This window comes from Catharus ustulatus, chromosome 8 (genome assembly GCF_009819885.2).
Source record: "Catharus ustulatus isolate bCatUst1 chromosome 8, bCatUst1.pri.v2, whole genome shotgun sequence".
Classification (NCBI taxonomy): Eukaryota; Metazoa; Chordata; class Aves; order Passeriformes; family Turdidae; genus Catharus; species Catharus ustulatus.
This window is the reverse complement of record NC_046228.1, coordinates 19,542,801-19,559,497: the sequence shown is the minus strand read 5'-3', so window position 1 is coordinate 19,559,497 and position 16,697 is coordinate 19,542,801. Positions and strand designations below refer to the sequence as shown.

The 16,697-nt window shown below is 47.3% G+C and overlaps 1 protein-coding gene and 1 long non-coding RNA gene across 5 annotated transcripts; one reads left to right on the top strand and one right to left on the bottom strand.

Moving 5' to 3' along the window:
* Nucleotides 1-29: 29 nt before the first annotated feature.
* On the bottom strand, nucleotides 30-10,917 carry CUEDC2 (CUE domain containing 2). Of its 4 annotated transcripts, none has more exons than XM_033066527.2 (10): nucleotides 10,865-10,917; nucleotides 10,026-10,143; nucleotides 6,902-6,993; nucleotides 5,943-6,086; nucleotides 5,560-5,621; nucleotides 3,989-4,122; nucleotides 2,976-3,146; nucleotides 2,577-2,638; nucleotides 903-963; nucleotides 30-549 (listed from the first exon to the last, which is right to left on the bottom strand). In XM_033066527.2, exons 3-10 carry the CDS (start codon nucleotides 6,973-6,975, stop codon nucleotides 403-405), a joined length of 855 nt encoding a protein of 284 aa, XP_032922418.1. In that variant the 5' UTR covers nucleotides 6,976-6,993; nucleotides 10,026-10,143; nucleotides 10,865-10,917; the 3' UTR covers nucleotides 30-402. The 4 variants fall into 4 exon arrangements, with proteins under 4 accessions (XP_032922418.1, XP_032922419.1, XP_032922420.1 ...); XM_033066528.2 differs by lacking the exon at nucleotides 10,865-10,917 and adding an exon at nucleotides 10,315-10,529; XM_033066529.1 differs by having other exon boundaries at nucleotides 30-963.
* Nucleotides 10,918-12,780: 1,863 nt separating this feature from the next.
* LOC116999632 lies at nucleotides 12,781-13,607 on the top strand. Its single transcript, XR_004418592.1, has 2 exons — nucleotides 12,781-12,865; nucleotides 12,962-13,607. It is a non-coding gene; the product is annotated as an uncharacterized LOC116999632 (long non-coding RNA).
* Nucleotides 13,608-16,697: the final 3,090 nt, after the last annotated feature.

The following is a 16,697-nucleotide window of genomic DNA, read 5'->3' as shown; positions in this document are numbered from 1 at the left end:
AGTGTTGTAAAGCATGTGCATGCTCTGGCTGAACTACACACCAACTCACATCATCTTTATTAATACTGGCACTCAAAGCAACAGTGCACAAAGACTTGTTAAAAAGATTGCTGCAAAAGCACATGCCACATCTCAGATCTAAAAATGTCCCATGCAAGGAATAGCAGAGAATGCCCAGGTCCTGGAGAGCCACTGTGGTGTGCTCCTGGAGGGAGAAGGGATAGCTACACGATGAGAGAAGTCTCCTCAGCCAGGTTAGTTGAGGAAGCTGAAAGCATTGTCCTGGCTTCCAGGTTAGTTCAAGTTAGTGGCAGGTGGAGTCACCTCATTCCTAGCACCACACATCCATCCTGCCATGCCTGGCAGTGAGGTGGAAGGCTGAAGAGCAGGAGGACCTGGCTGTCAGTGGAACTTATACTTCCTGGCTGGTTTTAGGCTGATGTAGGTTCTCTTCATCTCCTCACTCTCAGGCTTCTTGATGTCTTTGTACCTCTCTCCTTTTGTACTCACCACCTGGTTATCAATATAGCGGATCAACTTCTTGGGAGCCTGGAAAGATATTAACACCAAGTGGATGGACAGCCACACTGCTAGAGAAGGGAGGGGGCAAGCAAAAGCAGAGCTCCATTATGGGAGGTGGGTGGGTGGGCTGCTTTACCACTGTCTGTGTTGGGAATCTTGGCCAAAACTGGGAAGGATGTGAGGGAGCAAGAGCCATGGTAGTCAGGAAAGGTAAGAACTGACATTGCCTGCAGCACCTCAGCTGAGCTAATCTTCCCTCTCTGACTGACTGTGAACAGACCTGCCTTTGGCCTGCCCTGTTGTTTCTTTTGGACTTGCAGCCTGGTTTTATTTAAACCTTGGGACATTCAAACTTGAGCTGGTGAGCTGGGCCTGCTTACCTCTTTGGGTGGAGCTGGCCGATGTGTTTTCTGATCATCTGCACTATCCACCATCATGTACCTGAAACACAAGAAGCATTTAGTGAACAGCAATGTACATTGCCTGGGGCTACTCACAGCCTATGCCCCTTCTCCCCTGGCTGGTTTGTGGCTGTGCAATGTGTCCTATTTGCCTAGAATGCAGCTAGGAGAACTTGATGTTCCCCTCTGGATGAAATGGGCAAGAAGAATGTCATCCTTCTGGTGAGAATCTAGCAGGATTCTCCTGGAGTAGCATCCTTAGCTGTATGTGAAGGGTATTGAAAACTCGGGTGGTTGAGAATGCTGACAGCAACTGCAGAGCTGAGAGGTACTGAGGTCTGGTGTGCTCTGCCATCAGGGCAGCTTTGTTCCTTCTCAGGCCAAGTGATGGCAGCCAAACGAGATATAGGTGAGATTACAGGACCAATCTGTCTGCTTTCGCCCTGAATGATGGTGCAAAGAGGCTTTCACACTCCTCCTACTATTTGACTCTGAAACAGGTCTGTGCTGGAAGCAACTTGATAAAAGCATCACCTCATTTCCTATGTAACTGAAACATCAGGGTCCAAGCGTTTGTTTGCTGTACTGCTGAGTTGCTACTCTGAGATTTTGGTGCTGGTTTAGCACAGGTGACCATGACTTCTCCTTCAGTAGTTAGTATAGTTGCTCTTGTGTATCTTCAGCTATGGCGATCTGCTTTCTGTACCTGTGCTTGAGTGATGTTTAAAGTACAGGATGTTGCCAAAATGTCATTAAAGTGAAGTTCTCAGAAACATAACAAGAAGCTGGTGCTTTTTTGTTCCCTTGCCTGTCACTCTGAAATGAACCTGCACAGGAGATGGGCAAGGACAGGGATTACTACTTCTGCTTGGATGCTGTTCTGCCTTTCTATATCTTTCCTAGCCCATCAACTTTATTCTGTCCCTGGGGAGAATGTAAAGTAAAAAGATGTGGATGGGTAGACGTGTGGAAGCTGCATGCTTGCATAAGGATACTCATGAAAAATGAGATCTTAAAGCAGATCAATGAAACCAGTGTGGGCTCTCCCAGTGAGAATTAAATGCTTTTAGAAATGAATGCAGGTTTGTTTAAATGCACTGAATTCACACCTTCAGCAATTGAGATTTAATCTTCCTGATGCTGTTGTACATGAAGTCTCTTGACGGTATCTTTAACCTCATTTGGACTGTCTCCAAGAATGAAAGTATGAATAAGTTACTGTAGTTTTACAGGTCACCATGTGTTTGTTACCTGAGCTGCTGCATGATGTTTGTGCCTTGAATCTTTAACCAGGACCTCGGCTAACAGCACTTTGACTTACACTGTATCTATAGGAGACTGAAACCTTGCACTCAGCCAGTGCGGTGACCCAGCTGGTACAGGTAATGTTTTTTTGTGCCAGAGCTCTAAAGGAAACCAAACCTGTTCTGTTTAGGTTTTGTAGGTTGCTTGTTTGTTTGTTGGGATTTGTGTGTGTGTTTGGTTAGTTGGGTTTGTGTTTTTTTCTTCTTCCTCTCTGATGATTATATTTGTGCTTAGATATGTTCAGCTAATACCCACCCCTAGTTCTTTACAGACCATGCTGTTCCCCAAACTGCTACCTCTTCATTTATTTGGAGTAAAACAAGGGGTTCTTTGCTGCTGGGTACTTACTTCTGTAGGATGACCTGTTTTAGTTCCTCGTGGTTGGGCGCTCTGCGGGGCCGTGCCAGTTCCTGGGAGGAGACAAGCTGGTGTGTGAATAGCACAACAGGACATACAGTTTATCCAGTAGCTCAGTGAACCCAGCTGCTGGTGGAGCACTCCAGCCCCTGAGGGAAAGGGGTGCCACCCACAGCTCCACTGGGGTCCTGGCTTGGTTGTGGGCACAGCCTATACTAAGAGAGACAGGGGAGGGAGAGGGGCTGTCCCTCTGCATGATCCTCCTGGCTTATTGTGCATGAAGTTTCTGCAGTCAAAATTTCTGCTTGTAGCACTCAGCTGTGGCACCTGCATGTCCCTGAGCTCTGCATTGCTCCTTGGCCCACTGCCACCCCGGTCAGAGTACAGTACCTTTACACTTGCACCTGCTGGGCCAATTTCCACCTTCTCCTCCACAATTAATTGCACTGCCTCTTCCAAGTTCCCCAAAGCCATGGCGACAGCCTTCTCTGCCTGGCTCACAGTGCAGGCTGGGAACATCTCCAGTAGCAGCTCCACCCCATCCTTCAAGTCAGCACCTTCCTAGTTGGAGCAAGAGACAGAGGTAAGTTGGGGAGGCAGTGAGGAGTGGGCTACTGAAAGGGGCCTCTGTTTTTTCATGATCAGGAAATCCAGCTTGCCCTTCGCTCAAAGCTTTTTCTCCTTACCATTGTTACTACATCTGATTCCTAAAGCTAACAGGGGACTGTATCTTTGGAAAGACCAACTCCCTCTCATTCTCCTTTAATCTCTTCCCTCTGTATTTCAACTTGCTTTAGAACAGGGCTCCTGTAACCTGACTCATCTGTGTGGCCATGCTTAGGAGTGAACTTTCTGCACCCTGTGGTGTGAATTCCTGACTCCTGGCCACTTGTGAAGTTATATGTACTTTGATTAGAAAGGAAAGGGCCTGCTAAACAATGACCTTTTGCTGCATCAGAAGGAATCACCATAGCAGCATTTGCTAGAACACTGTGGACACAGAATGATTGTACTGCAGAGCAGGAATAGATCAGTACTGGAGAAACAGCAAGCAGGGTTTGGGGGAGGAAGGTGGGGTTGACGTGGAAGGTGCTGCAGTACCTGTAGCTGCTGTGGGATCTCTGAAGGCACTGGGACAAGCTCTCTCAGCTGTTGCTCTGGCTTACCCTTTCCAGCCACTGAAAAGGACAAGCCACAGCACTGGCTCACAGTCTGTCAGCACATAATTTTCTGACAGTCTTGCTCAGGCTGTACAATGGAGATCGTGGACACAAGTGATGCTGTGTCACAGCCTATGCTGTGGTTCCTTGCAGAGCTGGAAAATGCCCTTGGGTGGTGCTGGTAGGTAGCCTAGTGCTGTGTGACTGTCCCCAGTGTTCCTGCTCCTCTGCAGGCACTCATACCTGGGCCCCGGCTCCGTCTGTTAGAGTGCACAGTCTTTCCCCGCTGCAGGCTCCAGCTCCAGGCTCCTGGCCCTCGGTGAGGTCTTCAGAGGGCGCTTCACTCCTGCTTTCCACAGCCTTTTGGCCAAGTTTTTCTTAAAGACACAGTGATATCTCCTGAGGAACAGTCCCACTAAGGCTAGAGCTCTGTGCTTTCTGTTGGCATTAGATTGCTAGAGCATTGTGTGCCAAAGCAAATATCTTCTTAAGTGACAAGACTTGGAAGCACTACTGTTTCTCCTGCCCTCAGTGGGGATAGCAGCAGCTCTGCTTCCACTGATCTGCAGGAAGCCAGTGCTAGCACATGCTGGAGTGCCCGAGTTCTGCATTTCCAGGCTGTACAGGGCATGGGCTGCTTGCAAATTCAATTCTACTTTTCAATTCTCGGTCTGCTAGTGCTTCAGTTGTGGATACTTCCATTTCTAAGAATTCCCTGGTATTTGCTCTATCTTTGAACTAAAGTGAAGTTTTGATTTTAAACTTGGGAAGACACTGTGGTAGTTCCCCAAGCTGAATGCAAGCCAGCACATCCTGTGAATAGGTTATTCTGATGCACCTCTTTTTTTACCATCCCTTTTTCTCACTGTAGGAAGAACCATTTCACTTTTGTTCTGTCCTAAGACTGGGATGGTGCTTTCCTTCCACACTCTGGCTACATCAGGATCCTCAAAGGGTAGGATGCAGGGGAGCAGAACAGAGCAGTAGATTTTTTTCAAGATCAAGAAAGCAGCAAGTAAGATAAAAGACAGGACTGTCTATACTACATTGTGTAGCCTTCTGGCAAGACAGCAGTGATGTTGCTAGACCAGCAAAACTCAGATGGTTATGTCCTGGAAGGTCTGATATCCAGGCACTGCATCCTGTCTGTTCTTTAGTGGAAAGTACCCATGGAGTTAATAGATACAGCAATCCAGCTGGTCTGTGCATGTTGAGGTTACAAAGGGCCATTGTCACAGTGAAGTCTTCTGCAGTCCTGCATAGTGCAGGTCAGAGCACATCACTGATTTTCTATCCATGCCAGGGTTCATGGATGAATGGGAAGTGAGCTTTGAGGACGCTCAAAGTTAAATGTGATACATGTATTCAGCTGGATACTCTATTTGATGATGCACCTGATAAAGGCTGCCCAGTGGTAGTGCCACTTAGGCAGATGGCTATCAGAGGCAAGAAGAAATCCTCGCTTTGAGAATTAACCTACAGCAGAATTTCAACAAGCAGCCCTGAATTGACTCTTTCTTATTACTCTGGATTTGATCTCAACAGAGGTATTTGGAGAATTGATGAAGTGTTTTTCACTCCAGTATGTGTTGGACAATATTCCATATGACTCCAGCCTCCCATCTGTTGATGTGAAAAGCCTGACTGAACGTTGAAAAAAAACCCCAAACCTGTCAATCAATTCGAGCTACCTTATGAATTCCTAATGGTGGCAAACAAGTTTGTATTTTATTCTGTGACATTGTTCAACTACAAATATTAAGACTAAAAATATGTACAGATCTTCTTGTGCTGAAATTGTTTGTGTAACTCACCTTTGTTGCGAGCTTCACCAAGCCTTTCTGAGAGGGAGAACATCATTTCACAAACATCCCCACTGCAAGAGACAGAAGCTGTATAATTAGCATGAGGAATAAAAGCACTAACCTATCCTACCTGGTTACCATTTAGTAGAAAGACAAGGCTTGATAGGAAACTCAGCAAAATCAACTGGTATTTCAGACAGCCAAGGACCTACTTGCAAACTATATTAAGATTAGCATCTGTGTATTCAGGCAAAGAGTGACTTATGATGGCTCAGGCTTGGTACTAATACATTTTCAACTGGGTATAACAAAAGAATTTGTAGTACTGAGGGGGCTTGGGGCCAGGCCCCCGGTGTGCGGCATGCAGATACAAACCAGTAACAATCACATACCTGTGGATTTCTGCAAAACCAGGGATATATGCCTCCATCATTTCCACAAAGGTGTCCATGTCAAAAGTCTCTTCAGAAGACTCTGCTGAGCCCAGCTCTTCCAGGACACCCGTGATGTAAGAGAAGAAAACATCATCCATCCCACTGGAGACAAAGAGAACACAGGCAGCAGGGTCAAAAGGCCCATTTTTTCCTTTCTCTCCACCCCCATTCTGCATAACCTTGTGTCTTTCTAATACAGCAGCAGAAGGACCTATGTGACTGTATGCGATGAGGAGATACCACCCATAAGGCCAAGTAGCAGGTGGTCAGTGCTTGAGAGGGAAGCATTAACAGATAAACAGTGCATGTGGTCCTGCTTCCTGGGCAGCACTGGATGAAAACCCCAGCATGTTCCAGAGGCTGTGCTCCTGGGGGTGCTTCAGCTGAGCTAACCAAAATACTCCAAATGCTCAAGACCTTGGCTGTTGTGTATTGACTGGTGTTTCAGGTGAGGTCATCATATTCTGTTACACTTTCTATGGGATACAGCGTTCTCTGCTTGTGTCACTGCTGCCACCAGCTGCAAAACTTGCTGCTGTGTTCCAGCCTCAAGGTGGCTGTATCTCTGCATGCAGGTAGAGTTCAAAATAGGGAGAGGCGTGACACAGATTATTCTGCTCAGAAAGCTGTTTGGGAGCACTGTGGAATGAAGGAAATCCCATATCCTAATGGGTATTACTGGACAGGAAATTAATCATCTTGGTCATCAAAGGAATGACATTGCTAGATTCCAATGCTAAACTACAGTTGTTCCAGTATTCCCATCAGAGCGTATGCAAATTACCTACATCCTGGATCTGACTTAAAGGAGAGCAACACAAAGTACAGGAAAACTACAGAATTCAGTATAATGCACAGAGTGACAATGCAGAGTTCAAGCTGGAACAATTATACTGGAACTGCCTATCTCAACATACCTGAGATCTGCTGCAGGGATGTGGGACTGGATGAAGTCTGTCAGTGTGTCTTGAATGATTCTTTCAAGCTCCATGTCCCTCTAAACCTTTTTCTTAAAAAAAAAGAAAACAAAAAAAGAAAACTCCATGTAATTTTAATAAAATCAAAATAATAAGATCAAAATGCAAGTATGGTATAGGTGTGCTTTTCCCATGAGAAAAAGTAAAAAACTCCTCCAGCGTCTTGTCATCTCCAGGTAACAGTGGGCAAAGATATCCATAAAAGCTGCAGTATGAGGATCCACTGGAAAAAGGAGCCAAATATCCTGGGCCCCTCCTGACTGTGTCGATGGTGTTGGTATGCAGCTGTACCGTACATTTAAGAAGTCCCCTCTGGGAAGCAAAGCTGGAAATGCAGATGTGTCCAGCTGCAGGACCCAGGGACACCTTCTGAGCTGGAAGACTGTGCTGTCCAGTGAGGAAGAAACGGGGAGTGTGCTTGTACACTCAGTGCAGAAAGGGGTGGACCTTCCAGCTAAGAGCACATGCAGCGATGCTTGGACTCCACTCAGGAATGAGTGGGAGGAAGGGTAATGTCTCCTAAAGAAAGGACATCCTAGAGCGTATTTTACAGGGAAATACCAAGCAGGGCACAGACAAGTAGTCTGCCAGCCAAAATATCAAAGGTCTCCAGGTCAGGCGTGAACTGGCAGTGGAATCCTGTCCAAACAGGAGCCTGTTGTTGTGCTTGGTAAATGAGCCATTCTACAGTTGACGCAGCTGCAACAAGGGGCACTTGATAACCCAAAACTCAGGGGAGTTGTAAGAATCACAGAGATGCTACAGAAGCAGTGGCAGAAGGGGGCTGTCCACAGCCTTGCTTTGGTTATCAGTACTGAGCCTGGACTGAACAGGGTGGAAGAAAAACTGTTTCTGCACCATTTCTTCCCCTTGGCGTCTACAGAGCTGCTGGGTGGACAAATTCCTGGTATAAGCACCAAGATCTTCCCAGGAAGGAAAACGACCTTGCATTCAGAGAAACTGATATGGTCATTGGCCAGAGAAGTTCCAAGGGTCATCATGGTCCCATCAGGGCAGCTCTCACATTTCAACCCCACTAGGACCTGACCAGGCCTGTTTGACACAGAACTCATGGAACAGTCATACAGCTTGCTAACAGATGATTCTGATGTCCCATAGGAATCACAGAGGTTTGGCATTTCCCCAGATGAATCTTCCAGAGCTAGCAGGATATAAACAAAACCACCCCGTAACACTCAACTATGTTTAAAATTACATTAACTCGGGACATTAAAACACCTTATGTATTACACCTTCAAATGCTACACTTCTAGTGATGACCTGCAAGAGTTAAGGGGGAGATTCACTAGAAGAGCTCATCCTATGTGCTCAGTTTTGTGTGGGAGTGATTTACAATGCACAAAATTATCTACTACCCAAAGACACTCTCTTGAGAGCTCAGTTTTTCTGAAAAGATGTTACCATACTTCTAAACTTCCAGTCATAATTGCGATGTGGATTTTAAGATCACTTCCCTAGTTGTCACTGAGTCAAATATATCTGTGAAAGTCCTTCTTGTTATTGCAATGTGGGTTCTGTGCTACATGTTGAACATAATCTATTTTTAAAAGCATATGATGAAATGATACTCCTATTGCTCTGCTCACAGCTACAGCCTTACAGTTTTGCACTGTCAGAACGTGAGACCTTCAGCTCCCGGAAGTGCCTGTCACTTTTCTGACAAACTCCAGGGGTTTTTTATCAAAGAGTGAGCAGTGAAACCCTGCTCATTAAGACAGGCTTAGTTTGATATACCAGGAGTGCTTATTTGTAACATTGCATGGCACACCTATTTCCTCACCTCTGGCAGAGAAAAGTGGTTATCAGTTCTCAAACTGTGAATGTGAAAATTATTCATTTTCTGTATTAGATGCTTTGGCCAGCATCTCAACAGGGTTTCCCATCCTATTGTCAGTGTTGAGAAGCTATCAATCTCAGCAATCTCCATCCCTTTGTATTCTCCTTCCCAACATGTTAATGTCAATTTTACTTTGTTGGTTTGGTGGATTTTTTGGTAAAACAAATGCAGAAGTATTATCCCTCTAAAAGTACCACTGTTCTTGTGGTGTATGAAATAGCTACTTATGTTATACGGAAGAAAAGTTGATATGAATCTGTCTTCCTCAAAAAAAGAAAATAAAGGTGACAATCTGAACTGTTTGCATATAGCTAGATTGTTGTGGAAGGCTCCTTCAACTCCAACTTCAGCAATCATTCTCAAATGGTCAGTGTGATGGAATGGGAATGACTGTGAGCCTTGGACTTTTTACTAACAAGACAGACTTGAACAATTTAGAAGAATGATTCTGAACTAAGCAACTGCCATTTGGATGTATATCAACTTTTATGGGATCATAAATTTGCCTACTGATGACTAGAAGTTTCTGCAAGCGGAAGGAGGTGGGTGTTGTATCCTTGGATATTTCTCAGAACAGGTTACAGCAAGTTTAGGTAAATCTGATCTGAGAAGGTTCATTTAGCTCAAGTGTCAGTGATTATTTTTACGTGAGTGAGTAATGGGACAGGGATGGTTCACTGAGCTCTCTGAATTTTTTTTCTGAAAAAGCACAGAGCATGTCTTGTGCTGCTTGGTGTGTCTGTGCTTGGGGAAGTGCATTTCTCTGGGATATAAGGCCCTCTGAGTGCAGCCTGTGACATGCAGGCTCAGAGGAAACTTCTCAAAAGACATGTGCAAGACAGGATGATCTGTGGCTATACTCCACTGAACTACTTAACTCAAACTTTGCTGGCTTAAAAGAAAACCTTCCAGGCTAAATGACACTTCACAGACAATTTCAGTGCTACTATTTTTTGTTTTTCTTGCTAAAGAAGTCCCTGAAAGGCCTTTCACAGTGTGGCTGCTATGGGAAAGCAGACTGAGGTCACTGTCTGTGTTAACACAATTGATTACTTTAATGCTGTAAAATAAAAAACTTTTGTTTATAGCTTAGTCCCAGTAACTACAGTGACAGAAGATAGGAATGCCAGTGGCCAGACTCTGCCCTCCCCTCTAGATCTGCACTGGAAAGCTGCTCTGGATACTCTGCTGACACAGGGCCCTTACCGGAGCGGACGTGTCACCTGTGAGAGGTCTTGCCAGTGTTTATGAAATCACTTCAGTGCCTGCAGAGGAGTCAACAGTCCATCCTATGACTGTCAGGCCCGAGCGTGAATGAGGGAACCTTTATGGGAAAGGAAAGCTGAATTAGCTGAAGCAGGAGCACAAGAGAACCATTCTGTATATTGGTGTCTTTATGCCACTTGTGACCATTTTCCCTAACAGAGATGGCGCAGCTTTATTTGGAGTAAAATGTACTTTGTGAAAGGGTAACGTGGCTGTGAGAACTGTATACCTGTCAACCTTCAAATTCACTGTGATGCCGTGACGTTTTCCAACAGTCAAGGCCAGCAGCGGTCCCTGCACATCACCAGTGTATTCCGAAAGCATGGTGGCCTCACGGCCGAGGCCAAGCATTAGTTGTCTCTCGAGGCTTTAGGGAGCCAGCCCGCAGAGCGAGCACCGGTGTTGCTGCCGTGCAGGTGGCCACGGCCGGAGCCCCAGCGGGAGCCCCAGCACGGGCTGGCGGCTCTCCCCGCGCTCGGGCCGCTCCCCGCCCCGCGGGCCGGGGCTCCCTCGGCTCCCGTGGCAGCGAGGCCGCAGAGCGCCCCGAACACGCGGTGCAGCGCCGGGCCCCCGCCGTGCGGCCCGCACCGTGCGCCGGTCCCCGCAGCGCAGAGGCTGCGCTCACCCTGCCCGGCCCGCCCCCCGCGCTGCGGACCCCGGGGACAGCCCCACTCCCGTGTCCCCACTCCCGTGTCCCCTGTCCCGTGTCCCCTGTCCCGAGTCCCCGCGGGCGGGCCGGTAGCGGGCGCGCGCCGCCGCCGCGGGGGGTTAGCGGTCACCTGATCGCCCGCGCGCCCCCGCCGCGCCGTCCTCCCTCCGCGCGGGGCCCGCGCGGCGCGCTTGAACAGTCACGTGGGTGCGCGGCCCGGCAGGGCAGGGCAGGGCGGCTGCGCGCTGCCGCTCCCCGCGCCGCCATCTTTGCTGTGGGCAGCGCCCGGGCAGGCGCCGGGCTGGAGCGCTGCGGGCCTGGGGGCGCTTGGCGGGTCACCCCGGGAAAGGCTCCCGGGAGCTCTCCGCCCTGCCAAGGGCCAGAGACCCGTTCCCTGCGGAAAGGAGTGCGCTTTCAAGTGTTTGGGCCGGGCTGCCCAGCTCTTCGGTCAGCCAAAGCTCTGCCGCGGGATGCTCCCGAGCCTCCGCCCGCTTGCAATGTCCTGGCTGAAGAGCCGCCCGCTACAGCCCGGCTCGACGAGCTGCTCTGTCACCTCTCCTTCTGCTGCTTCGGAGGATTGCTGTGTGTCTAGGGCCGGTCCGGCTGGACTGAAAAGACCCCTGAGGTCACCGAGTCCAACAAGTGACCGCACACCAACCTGAGAAGGCAGCGGAGAGAGATAGGGACAGGAACAGAGCGGGATGGGGACAGGAACAGAGCGGGATGGGGACAGGGATAGAGCGGGATGGGGACAGGAACAGAGCGGGATGGGGACAGGAATAGAGCGGGATAGGGACAGGGATAGAGCGGGATGGGGACAGGAACAGAGCGGGATGGGGACAGGAATACAGCGGGATGGGGACAGGGATAGAGCGGGATGGGGACAGGAACAGAGCGGGATGGGGACAGGGATAGAGCAGGATGGGGACAGGAACAGAGCGGGATGGGGACAGGAACAGAGCGGGATGGGGACAGGGATAGAGCGGGATGGGGACAGGAACAGAGCGGGATGGGGATGGGGATAGAGCGGGATGGGGACAGGAATACAGCGGGATGGGGACAGGGACAGAGCGGGATGGGGACAGGAACAGAGCGGGATGGGGACAGGGGCAGAGCGGGATGGGGACAGGAATAGAGCGGGATGGGGACAGGGACAGAGCGGGATGGGGACAGGAATACAGCGGGATGGGGACAGGGGCAGAGCGGGATGGGGACAGGGACAGAGCGGGATGGGGACAGGAATACAGCGGGATGGGGACAGGAATACAGCGGGATGGGGACAGGAACAGAGCGGGATGGGGACAGGGGCAGAGCGGGATGGGGACAGGAATAGAGCGGGATGGGGACAGGGACAGAGCGGGATGGGGACAGGGATAGAGCGGGATGGGGACAGGAGCAGAGCGGGATGGGGACAGGAACAGAGCGGGATGGGGACAGGAATACAGCGGGATGGGGACAGGAACAGAGCGGGATGGGGACAGGAACAGAGCGGGATGGGGACAGGGACAGAGCGGGATGGGGACAGGAATAGAGCGGGATGGGGACGGGGATAGAGCGGGATGGGGACAGGAACAGAGCGGGATGGGGACAGGGGCAGAGCGGGATGGGGATGGGGACAGGAGCGCAGCCCTTTCCCTGCTCGCTGGCTGCACTCGCCCGTCCCCGGCCAGCTGAGCTGCTCGCTGTTTTGCCCGGTCTGACAACGCAGTGCTTCCTGGAGCACCTTTGGAGAACTCGCAGTGCTTCCTGGAGCACCTTTGGAGAACTCGCTCTCTCATGCCAGGCGCTTCTTCAAAAAATCCTAAAGCAGCAAGGCATAGTTGTTCTCCGACTCATGCTCCTCAGTCATGTGTTGCTAAATACCAAGCAAATGAGCCTGATTCTGCCTTTGGCAATCCAAAAAAAAAAAAAAAAAAATTCCAGAGTAATGCCAACTGGGTAGGGAACATCACACTCCCTCCAGTGTTACTAACAGCAGAGGAGTCTGTTTCCATTGTTTATTTCTCTTGAAATGTGCATGCGTTCCTCCACTGGATTGCATGACCATACGTCATTGTAGGAATATCCACTGCTTTTCATTTCTTCTGCTTTTGACTGCTCTTAGCTGCACTTATCCATACATTAACCAGAGGTAATCAACTATACTGCATCATCTTTCCTTTGATCTGTGTTTTTGCCTTAGTTTGGTAAGCAGTTTGAAATCCTCTACCAAGCCTGCTATTTTTAGGTTTCAGATTGTGTGACCCATTGTGTAAAGAACATGGTGAGAATGCAGCTGCTTCTGGGACAGACTTCACAGTGAAGTGGAAGGGGAATTTTGGAAGAAAATGAAGTAGCACGTGTAAAGCCCTGTGCTGGGGTGACTTTATGATGCTGAATTATATCCCCATTCATCTGTTTAGCCCAGAAATAAGTTTCTTCACTCTGAGAGTGAAGTGGGGGAGAAGAAGCTCTCAGTTTGTTTTCAGAAACTGCACTTTGTCCCCTGCATTCTTTCTCACAGACAGTGTTGTCTGCAGCACAGAGAGAGCTCTCCTTTGCTTTTAGTTGGTTTTTTTTAGCCAGCTGAGGCAGAGAAGTTCCCGGGACTGTGGCTTTTCTTTTTTTGGAATTGATCAGCCTTGCTTTGGACCAAAAACACAGAAGAACACCAGGAGCTCACTCCTGTGGCCCACTGGGGCCCAGGACATGGCATTTTCCAGCACAGGAGGGACTGATAGAGACTGAGCAAGCTGAGCTACATCCCACAAAACAAACTTTCTCTGAATTTGCCATCTCTTCAAAACAATGAGATATTCCATTGTTTAATATTATTCATTTTTTTCATGTTTGTAAGTACTTTGCTTGTTAAATAAACAGTTTTCCTGCTTTTCTCCGAGGATTTGCTTTCTAGAGGGATCCCATTTGGAAGTTTCCTCCCAAATTTCCGCTAAATCAGGACAAGCTCCTGGAAATTAACAATTTTTAAAGCTATGACAAACAATTGAAGTTGCCTTGTATGACCTAACTTCCCTCATCAATTCTTAACTAATTAGAACAGACATTCCTAAACTACTTTATGTTAAGAGGTTCTACCAGCTTTTTCCAGGTAGTTCATGGCATTCTATTCATCAGCAGAATGTAAGGATTTGTTTAGCTTCAATCTGCTTTGCAGTTTCCTTGGCTTGCCTGGAAACCTTGACGCCCATAAAAAATTTGGAGAATTCTCAGATACTGTCAGTTCAGACAGTTTTTTAATTCTTACAAATCCCACGATTTTTGTATCACAAATTTCAGAACAAAACCAGACTGGACCTCTGTTGTTTTTTTCTACTGCCAAGATTTTGAAGGTGACCATCAGCCAGGAAGATGATGGGAGAAGAAAACCACACTGGACTTTGAAGCAGAGGTCTGAGAAAGTCTAAGTTGCAATACCACTGAAATTCTCCTATAACTATTTGAACTTCTTAGTTGTGTACATTGAGTACACTAGGAAGTAGCAGCTTCTTTTAGTGTGCTTTGTCGCAATTTGATATTTCACCTTCCCACCTCACTCTAAAACAAACTGATGTAAGAGAGTGGGATTTTTTAAAGTGCAGCAATGGAAGAGGACTAGTCTTGTAGTACTGGTGATAGATACCAGAAAAAAATATGGCATCTAATAGCTCCCCAATTTTAAGTTAAATTCAAAAAGGTTTGACTTAAACTCAACAAAACCTCCACAGGGATTCCCTATGCAAACACACAAAATACACCCCTCATTGACAGTCCAGGCAGCAAGAAACAACAGCACAGGAAATTGTTCTTGGAGAACCCTTCTACTCGTCAGTCACAGGCTGTTGCAAACCAGAAAGGTTAACACACCATCTAATTATTTGATAGGATTCATATTCCTTCACAAATGTGATGAATAATGCAAGTGTGTTGAATCAAGCCAGAGGAAAATTGTTCCTTCTCCAGCCTTTTATTAACTCCTTGTGGTAAAATGTACTTGAACTCAGAATAGTTGGGGTTAGAAGGGACTTTAAAGATCAGCTCCCCACTATGGTCAGGGAGGCAACCCAAAATGAGTTTGTTCTGTGACATTTTTACATGTGGGTGGATAATTCTTGTATGTGAGAAATTTTACTTTTACATGTGCTTCTCTTTATATTTTACTTGAAATTAGAGAACAAAAATGTACCACTTCCACCTATTTTTGCCCCCTGCTTAGTGTAGACTTAGTGCTCCCTACAATGGGTATTGTGTTGTTTTTGTATACTCTAGCTTTGAAAGGCTCTGGTGATGGGGCTTCATCTGAAGCAAGGCACACTTTACTGGGATGTGATTCCTGATATTTAGGCTTCATTTCCCATTGTTTTTATTTAATCTTATCACATGTTCATATGTGTCCTTGAGACTGCTTAAAACACTTTCCTGTTGATAACCCTAGAATATGAGTACACAGCTTTAAGTTTTTGTCCAGTGCTTTTATTTTTAGTAAGCCAAACTGCATTTTAATTTGTGATTTATCTTCAGCCGTCTACAGACCCCCATTTTTGCAATAGAGAGAAAGGGTATTTTGAGAACAGAGTTTCTTTCCCTTGCCTTGCCTTTCTTCTCTCTCTTTTTAAAATTTTTTTTTTAAATTTTTTTTAAAGTAGTAATGGCTGTTCAAACTCGAAGCAACTCCTGGATTTGCCTCCGGGCGCTCCCAGATTTCCAGCCGCGGTTCCCGGCGCTGGGGCTGGCGGGGCGGGGGCCGGGCGCCCTCTGCCGTGCAGCGCCGCCCGTTCCCTCGGGAGCTCTGCTGCATTCCCGAGCGTCCGGCAGGCTCGGCTGCTCACCAACCTGCTCGTTTTGGCATTCCAAAAGGTGTCTCCTTCCCTTGGTCCTGGGAAAACTCGTGTTGCAATTGCAGAGTCTGGCGGGTAGAGTAGTCTGCGTCTCTAGGTTACAATTAGGTTTATTAGAGCCCATTTGTCTTCACCCTTTCTTGGTAACAGAGTTCTACGTAAATATTTCCTTGTTTTTTTTGTCACTCTTTGCCTCCTCTTATGTGCATCTTGTCATGGTTACAAAGGTCTTGTAGTCCAATAAGAGACAATTCTGTGGCTGTGTGTGACAAATGAATGTTTCATTCCCGTGACTTAGCTTTCTCGTGTTCACAGGTATGAAGAATTCTTTTTTTTTGTGACAGCGAAATGAGCAATTTGTCTAAAAATAAACAGCATAGTATGTGAATAATAAGTAAATGAATAATTTGTCATCTTTCTGTCAGGGAACTCATTGTGCTTTGCATTTGTCTTACAGATTCATATACAGTGGGCTGGAGCACAGAATGATGACGTATTTCCAAAAATCTCAGTGTGAACCTGTGGCAGAGCCAGAAAAAGGAACCAGGAATTTGTGTTCACTGACTCATCCAGTGAGACGTGTGCCACTCACGGGCATTTTTGAGGATGTGAAAAAATAAAATTATCAGTGGACAAAGGGGTTTTTTTCAGTCTCTGATTATAATACATTGAGCAAAGGTAGTCTGTAACAGGCTAGGATGTCTGGAGCTGCTCCAATTTGGCCAACTCTAAAGGAGCAGTAAGAAGATGATACTGAGGAGCTCTGAAGAGGCTTTTCATCTGCAAAAGGCTGTTGATGCTCTTATAGAGGATGGTGATGTAACTCTAAAGCTGGTAGTATCATAGCAAATAACTTTCCAGCTGACAGTGTCAGATGGTCTCATGGCTGGGAGGAGCTTTTAGTTTACCGAGTATTTGGACATGCTGTCCTGGTGGAGATCTTGCAAGAGCTGTGTGCTCTATGATGGGCAGCTCTTCCCAGCTTCTTGTAGGTGCTGCTAGTTAGGGTTCCATGGTAGGCTGGGTTTTAGCCACAATGCTCACTTCTTTCCTTGGCAAGGATGATAAAGGGCTTTCTCAGTGCTTATCTCTAACCTTGATCAGCAATCTGCTACCAAAGCATGTTGTGTTGTTCTGTAGAAACTGAAA